This window comes from Carcharhinus amblyrhynchos, chromosome 5 (genome assembly GCF_965287045.1).
Source record: "Carcharhinus amblyrhynchos chromosome 5, sCarAmb.v2.hapA, whole genome shotgun sequence".
Taxonomy (NCBI): Eukaryota; Metazoa; Chordata; class Chondrichthyes; order Carcharhiniformes; family Carcharhinidae; genus Carcharhinus; species Carcharhinus amblyrhynchos.
The window spans coordinates 32,881,531-32,890,099 of record NC_137328.1 but is presented as its reverse complement, the minus strand read 5'-3'; the positions used below and the strand labels follow the sequence as shown (position 1 = coordinate 32,890,099).

Below are 8,569 nucleotides of genomic sequence, written 5' to 3'. Positions count from 1 at the left end.
AAAATAGATGTGGGTCATATTATAAAATAAACAAATGACAGATTTATTGAATAGTAGTGTCAATCTTCATAGTAGAGAGGGGATAATGTACCTGACACTCCAGGGAAACTAATAATTAATCAAGAACTGGAACTCCCTCAAATTAACATAAGCAAGAAAATGGTATTTAGAAAAATATTGGAACTATGATCTGTTTCCACCCCAGGAAGCAACAGAGACTGCAGATACTTTCGCCATAACCTTCCAAAAAGTTTTTGTTTCAGAATTGTCCCTTTAGATTAGAAAATTCCACTAGCAAATGTATCCATTATTCAAGAAAGCTAAAAGAGACCAATTAATCTCATGTTGTGGAAAAGTTACTGGAATCTAAACGGTACACAGACATTTGGGTTCATTAGGAAAAACCAGCATGGACTTGTAAAATGTCAGATATGTGTGAGGAACACAACTGAATTTTTTTGAGTAATAAAGTCATAGAAAGGCGAATGTCAGTGGATTAAGTTTATATTGAAATTTGAAATTGACATTTGATAAGGTTCAACATACTTCACTTGAACAAAAGCTCATTAAGATTGCATCTCATCACAGATTGGGATCTGGGATGAGCTATTGTTAGCAAATTATGCTTCTCTATCGCTACAGTACTACATTGAAATGCAGCAGTGGAATTCCCATTATAATGGCACTGTTGGGAACACACATGTAAGTATTTCTATATAGCACTGGAATTCCCATGAGAAATGCCTACATCGCCACTTCCATTGCAATGTAAGACCACAGCCTTGTTAGATCCAAACTCAACCCACCAGAAAGATATCAGCAGCAGCTGCACATGCATTGGTGGCTGCCCCGTGGCCGAGAACACGTGAACGGCTGTTTTTGACTCCTTTCCAGTTGCCTGCAGGAGTTACATTGTATAAATTTTAACACTACCTCCCTGCTTTTACATTGGTAATACCATTGAACTTGTAATTGACAAGATAAGTGAGTGGGTAAATGCATGGCAGATGTAGTACAATGTGGATAAATGTGAGATTATCCACTTTGATAGCAATAACAGGAAGACATTATTATCCGAATGGCTATAAAGAGGGGCAAATGTGTATTGAGACTTGAGCGTCCTGGTACAACAGTCACTAAAGGTAAGCATGCAGCTGCATCAGGCAGTCAAGAAAAGCCCTCAAAGACAAGAAGGATGTGCAATATAGGATGGAATTTAGACACTCAGTAGTGCATCATCCTTCCCTCTGATTTGTGGGTGTAGGAGACTGGGATATTTAGGGAATTTCCCATCTGGAAGTGCTCCATCATGAATTATAATTATGTACCTTGAAAGACAGTTCTGCATTCAACTAACCAAATGTGAAATCTTTCCTGACTTTTTTCAATCAGTCCCCTGCCCATCTTGGTGGGGCAGGGAAACAGTACAAGTGGAATGTGTGGGGGAGTGGAATTGGACGAAGGGGAGAGTGGATAGAGAATGGAGAAAGGTATGGGAGAGGGAAAGCAGAGGGAAGAAACAGCCTGGGATTGGAGATGTGTGGGTTAGGGGTAGAGGATGGGATAAGAAGGGGACAGCTTGAGATGATATGATGGTTGAAAGGAATGAGATGGAAAATGACATGAAAAGGATGAAATGGCATAGAATAGGGATTTAAAGAAATGCTTCTGGAATAAAGTTACTAGTTTGACTACAGTTTTTTTTTGCAGTCTCTGCTAGCTGAACCCATTTTTAAAAATCATTGAATGGTTACATCATAGGAGCTGGCTAATCATGTACATGTAGGCTGTGTAAACAAGTCAGTGTCAGTCCCCCAGCACTATAAACATTTTATTTTCTAATTCACGTATCCCTTCTGAAATCCATCTTCCTCCACCATGCTCTCAGGATCTGGAATGCACAGTCTAACCACACTGTACAAAAGGTTTACCATTGCTTCTTCTGTTAATCGTCTTAAATCTGTGCCCTCAGTTTCTCAATCCTTTCATTGATTTCTATCTACTCTGTTCAGGCCCCATGTTATTTTGAATATCTCTACCTTCTCAGCCTTTCCTTCTCTAAGGTGAAAAGTCCCAGTTTTTCCAATTTATCAATCTAATTTTTTGGTCCCTTGAACCATTCTCAAACTGTTCAATTTGCCTGCCACTTATGTTCACAATTAAAATGAGGTATCACCAGTCTCAGTCCACACAAGGAGTAACATGACTATTTGAAAGCGATTCCATTGTTAGGAACCTTTCATGGCCCATAAATATTTCTAGAGCAATGGGAATAAATACTGTTCAAAAATAGGCCTTTCACCCAGTGATGTGACATTTGATTCCCAGGTAATTCACTCTTGGCTTAACAGCGAAAACCTTCCCTGCAGTGGGACTTAAAAGGCACCAGTTCAGACACTAACACATCAAAAGGAAAATCTGACATTTATACATTAACCAAGAAAGAGAAGCCAAACAATCAGCCGCAGAAAGAAGTCATCAAAACATATTTGGCTTTATTCTGCCCCATCAGTACTGTAGTTTTGTACATCTTCCTATATGATCACTTTCAAATAAATAGATGCATGAAACAAAGATAGTGCTGTGAAATGTTTGAGATAAACTTTGCCTGTTTCCTCTCCCACACCAATCACCATTGAACGCCAATGCTTCAAATTAAAAACGTAAATTCCTATCTTCAAACCTTCCATCCCTATTTCTGTAAAGATACAATCCAACCAGACTGTTCTATCCAATGTAGTCTCTTGTGCAACTTTCCCTTTCCCATCATTGTTGAATTTTATTCAATCACCTAAGCCTTAAACTTTTAGCATTTATTCCCGCATACACTTCCAATTCAATCTTCCTGTAAAACTATTTAAAAACACTCTTTCGAGCACCTAACATCCCCTTCTTTTCTTGGCATCTTTTTGTTTTCTTTTGTCTCTGAAGCACCTTAAGGTATTTTTCTACAATAGAATTGCTCTGAAAATCCAAGTTGCTAAAGGAGTTGCATCACACGTCCTTATTTGGCTTTTGTTTGTCCAGTAAACCACTTGTGCCCGATATCCACGATTGTTCCTTCTTTCTTGTACTCATATGGGATCATGTCCAATTCCTTGCCAACAGCACTTATCAGTTCATCTTTTGTTTGTTGATTTTGTTAACCGTTTTATGGGATGTGAGCATTGCCTGTATTTGTTGTCCATCTTTAATTGTTTTTGAGAAGGTGGAGATGAGGTGCCCTCATGATCTGCTTCAGTCCATGTGGTGTGTAGCTATACCCACAACTCTGCTAGAAAGTGAGTTCCAGGTTTGTTTGAGGCAACACCAGTAATCAACAGGGACACAAGCAATATAAAAAATATTTTCAGTTTTACTTAGAGTAATTACATTGAACCCTTGGATTACAAGTGTCATTATATACATAATTTACAAATGTGTCAATGCAAGTTACATATACACAAAGTGTAAAAATGACTGGAAATCTGACTGATGGGTAAACAGTTTGAATCATATAAATATTAAAACTATTTTCTGCTCTTTCCCATCATAGTAAATTGTTGAGAAAACAAATCAGAATAGGAAAATCCTCTTGCAATAGGCTTCATGAACTCAGTTCATGGCATTACAAGTGAATTTACCAGGGGATGGATTGTTCTGTCAACAGCGAACAGGGAAGTGTAGTGTTTAGCTCTATTCCTCAGTTGTAGGTGAGCAATGTATGGAACATAATTTTGCGCACACATTTATTCTCAATACTACCACACCATACAACTCAAAAATGAAGTTTCTGCTTAAAAGCTGCAATGGGAAAATTAACTTACTGGCTTGTGCTTATTAAACAGACAGCTATCTTGCAAAATCACAGCAAATGTAGCACACACAAAGAGTTATCGGGGAACTGAGACTTTGGTATAACTGAATGACAAACCTTAGGACAGTTGCTTTTATGAATATCTCGTATCCTCCTTTTCTTTGAGCAGGCTATGTTTTGATCGTAGATTTTGTACAAAGGGTAGCGGTTTTTTAAGTTTATAGGCTGGGGATTTTCGTATTCGTTTCCCCTTAACACTAACAATGAACGGAAGAAGAGGTGGTTTTTCGACGACTAGGCCAATTCCTGCAGGGGTATAGGCCCGAAGTCTAATTTTATCCTCTGAATGAGCTGTTACTGCAATCCAGCCTGAAGAAAGGTAACAAAAGGTTGCACATTATAAGAGTCCTGCAAAACACCCAAGTTTGAAGTTTCTTACCTGTAATTACTGAAGTCACCAAATTCTTTTGTTACACTTCAATTAGCTTTAATAAACACTAGCTAATCCACTGATGTTTAAAAAACCTAAAATACATTGCATAGCAATAACAATTGACCAGTTATTTCAGTCTGCCAACACATCTCAAAGACAGGCAGAGAGGTAGAACGTTAAGTTTTCCTATCCAATGTTTCTCTCAGCTCAGAGGGGTCAAATTTGAAGACATTAATCGATGCATTTAAAAAAAAATCACCAAGACAAATTTACCTCATCCCCGAATGTCACACCAAAAGAACAGACTCTAATCTTAGGTGTCTGCCAATATAGTCATAAATGTGGAAGAGACTCAGTAACTGAAACCATTTATTTTCCCCCTTGTTTGTTGAGGTTATGTTTCTATTAGTGATTAAATTGCACCACCTCCCCACCCCAAATAGTTATGCAGGAATAGGAGTGTCACTGACAAGGTTGCTGCTTATCTCTAATGGTCTTTCAGAAAGTGATGAGAACTGCCTTCTTGAACTGATGAAGTCCACAATGTGTAGGTATATCCACAGTACTGTTAGTGAGGATGTTGCAGGGTTCTGATCTAGGGATAGCGAAGGAAGGGTGATACACATTTCAAATGACGATGGCATGTGACCTACAGGGGACCAATGGGTGGTGCTTTATCCATGAGTCTGTTTGTTCGTATCTTTTGAGTTCGTAGAGGGTGAGGATTTGGAATCAGCGGGGAGGTGGTAGCCTAGTGGTTTTAATTGCTAGACTATTAATCCAGAAACCGAGCTAATGTTCTGGGAACCTGAGTTCAAAACTTGCCGTGGCAGATGGTGGAATTTGCATTCAATAAAAAAAAGTGGAAACTATTGTTTACTATGAAAATATTGTTGATTATCAGAAAAACCCATTGGTTCACTGATGTCTTTTAGGGCGGCATGGTGGCATCAGCACTGTTGCCTCTCAGCACCAGGGACCCAGATTTGATTCCTGGCTTGGGTGACTGTCTTGTTTGTACATTCTCACTGTGTCTGCATGGGTTTCCTCCAGGTGTCCCGGTTCCCTACCATAATCTGAAAGACGTGCTGGATAGGTGCACTGACGCGAACAGATGCCAGAGTGTGGTGACTAGGGGAATATCACTGTAATTTCATTACAGTGTTAATTTTAAGCCTCACTTATGACTAATAAATAAACTTTAAGGAAGGCAATCTGCTGTCCTTATCTAATTTGGGCTACATGTAACTCCAGAACCACAGCAACGTGGTTGACTCTCAACTGCCCTCTGAACAAGGGCAACTAGGGATAGGCAATAAATGCTGGCCAGCCAATGGCACGCATATTTCAGAAATGGATGAAAAATGCAGCTATATTGGAATAGCTTGATCAGGAGAGTATTTAATTCTACAACATAAGTGGTACAACTAGGATGTTGTCAGGGTCCAGGTCCACAGCTTTTGCTGTATCCCGGGGCCTCCAGCAGTTTCTTGATATCAAGTGAATCGACTTGTCAAACAACTGTCATCTATAATGGGGAAGATTCAGGAGGAGGCCAAGATGGATTATATGCATTTGGCAGTTCTGGCTGAAGATCGTTACAACTGCTTCAGCCTTGTTTTTTTGTACTGACGTGCTGGGCTCATCCATTGCTGTGGATGGGGATGTTTCTGGTGCTACTGCTGATGCTGGCTGGTCCATCTGGTTTTATTCTTATTCAACCTTTCTGTAGCAGTTTGAAATAACGGAGCCGTGTCTGGCCAATTCAGAGGGCAGCTATGAGTTAACCACATCGCTGTGGGTCTGGAATTACATGTAGGCCAGGTAAGAACGGTAAATTTTTTTCTTGGAAGAACACCAGTGAAACAGGTGGAGATTTCCTCCCTGAAGGACATTAGTGAAACAGATGGGTTCTTGCAACAATCCAGCAATTCCACAATTATTCAGGAATTAAACATTTTTAGATTTATGATAAATAGTACTGATGCCCAAAGATAAATGTTGACACAGTATAGTAAATAGATTACAGGATTACATCCATTACAGGATGCCACTTGGCAACAGAGATCTGCATTTTACATGACCTTGAATTACACCAGACTGATATATCAACAATTCAACCCTCAAAACAATTACAGGCATTGCAGTTTAAACAAGCTAATTCTTGAGTGGAATATGCATATTTTATGAATAAATATAGCCTATAGTTAACCGAATATGCAGCACACATCTTGAATATTTGTACTGCCAACTTCTGCAGTTCCAAATTCATCTGGTAACCATAGGGTCCTAAGAGGATTTAGCATGGATTCTATTCTGGGACATGCAGCAGGAATGGAGACCATGTACCATATCTCAAAATGAAAATCAACAGATCTGAAGAGGGGTTTAATAATGGTGGTCACAAAGTACAGTGAAAGCAGATGCTGAGAAAATATAAATTTGATTTCCATCAGATTATATAAGAAAACGGATATGTATTTAAACCATGAGATTATATCTAAGGTTGAGCTGGGCCAGCTATTCAGAGCAGCCTCCATTTGTAAATACTGTACAATACTTTGTCCAATACTGTATTAAATTGAGCTGAGGCTTCCTTGAGCAGCATTGCTTTAATGGTGATTAAGACAGAGTGACACTAGTGAACTTGAGTTGACATTTCTTTTATGTGTTTCCTTTCCCTCATACAAATACATATGAATAGTAAATTAGCAAATTTTCTATGGAATCTTTATTTGGCCAATGGGAATCAAATTTATTTATTTTGGCTATTGATTTACGTACTGGACACTAAATACACAAACAACTGCAATCGCATTGATTTGATAAGCTTAACTGTACATCTATTTCTAGGTTATGTTGTCTTAAAAATACCAAAACTGGTTTAAATAAAAAGGAAATTACCTGCTGAAGAGAGTTTTATGTCAGCGACAGCCTCAAGGGTACCAATTCCATCCAACTCGATGTCCTGAGATTCCAGGGGAGGGAAATCTTTCATTCTTTCCTCTCCACCAGTAGGAACCTAGTAGAAACAGGTCAAATTAGTGTACAAGCACTTCAGCATTGTTGATAGCATGCAAGCTTGTTGATCAGTCATATGGAAGACTAGTATGGTGTAACTAAACTACTTTTCTTTACAAACCCTACACTGCAAAAGGTCATCTCCCCATGTTGTGCCTATAATCCCCTTTTCCAACCAAGATTTGTAATAACCCATCTCTTTCTCCCTTTCAGCTATGCATCCATCCTGATGAATTTACTTGCTGCACTGGAGCTTCAAACAGTCTCTCTCATCAGCTAAAAATTCCCCTCTGCAATGGTTCTCTCAACTCTTGACGAGGCCTGACCTGTTTCTCATGCTTCTTCCTCGACCCCATGTCATCCACCCTCCCCTCAAGCAAGATCTTCATCTTCAGCTTTTCTCCAGATGAACACCACCCCACCACACCCCCCCAAGCTTCCCTTCCTGTCGCCTTCCCATATGAATGCAGCAGATTTCACCTCTGGACATATCACTTTCTAGGGCTTCAAACACTTCTTCCATGTAGGAAACATATACTTCTTCCCAGCAAGTGCACTGTATTCACTGTTCACTGTACAAATTCGCAATAAATATTAAAAATGGACAGTAATAAGTTTCTACAAATATATAAAAAGCAAGGAAGTAGCTTAACTAAATACTGGTCCTTAGAGGCTGTGAATTAATGTTGGAAAATAAGGAAAAGGCAACATTGAATAAGTATTTTCATCAGACTAAAATATCCTAAAGGAATCCCAAGAACAGTAGAAAAGCAACAGGAAAAAGGGAGGAATGAACTTGAGAATCACCAGCACTTGAGAAAGACTAAGAAAACTAATGGGACTAACAGCTGACAAGTCCCAGAGGCTTATTGCTTGCACCACAGGGACTTAAAGGAAGTGGTTGCAGAGATGCATTCACTGGTTGTAATATTTTTAGATTCCCTCTATTCTGGAAAGGTCCCAGTGGATTGGAAAACCTCGAATGTAACATTCCTATATAAGAAAGAAGGGAGATAGGAAACTATACGTTAATCCAACATCCATCATTGTGGACAAATGCTTGAAAGCATTAAAGTCGTGGCAGGACATTTAGAAAATCATAATGCAATCCCATAGAGTCAACACGTTTCAAATCAAAGAGGAATTATGTTTGACAAATTTACTATAGAGTTTCTTCGGGATGTAACAAGGAAAATGGGTAAGGAAGACATTTGATAAGGTGCTATATTAAAGGTTGTAGAGCTCATGGTGTTGGAAGTTACAAGGACATAAATAGGTTAAGAAAGTGGGCAAACATTTGATAGATGGAGCATCGTGTG

General features: G+C 39.0%; 1 protein-coding gene across 1 annotated transcript in view; it reads right to left on the bottom strand.

Moving 5' to 3' along the window:
• Positions 1-3,335: 3,335 nt before the first annotated feature.
• noa1 (nitric oxide associated 1) overlaps positions 3,336-8,569 on the bottom strand; it is a 29,568-nt gene continuing 24,334 nt past the window's right edge. The window contains exons 6-7 of the mRNA XM_080188586.1: positions 7,134-7,251; positions 3,336-4,165 (exon numbers count right to left, since the gene is read on the bottom strand). Coding sequence (XP_080044712.1) covers positions 3,930-4,165; positions 7,134-7,251 — 354 coding nt within the window. The 3' untranslated portion in view covers positions 3,336-3,929. The remainder of the gene's footprint in view (positions 4,166-7,133; positions 7,252-8,569) is intronic.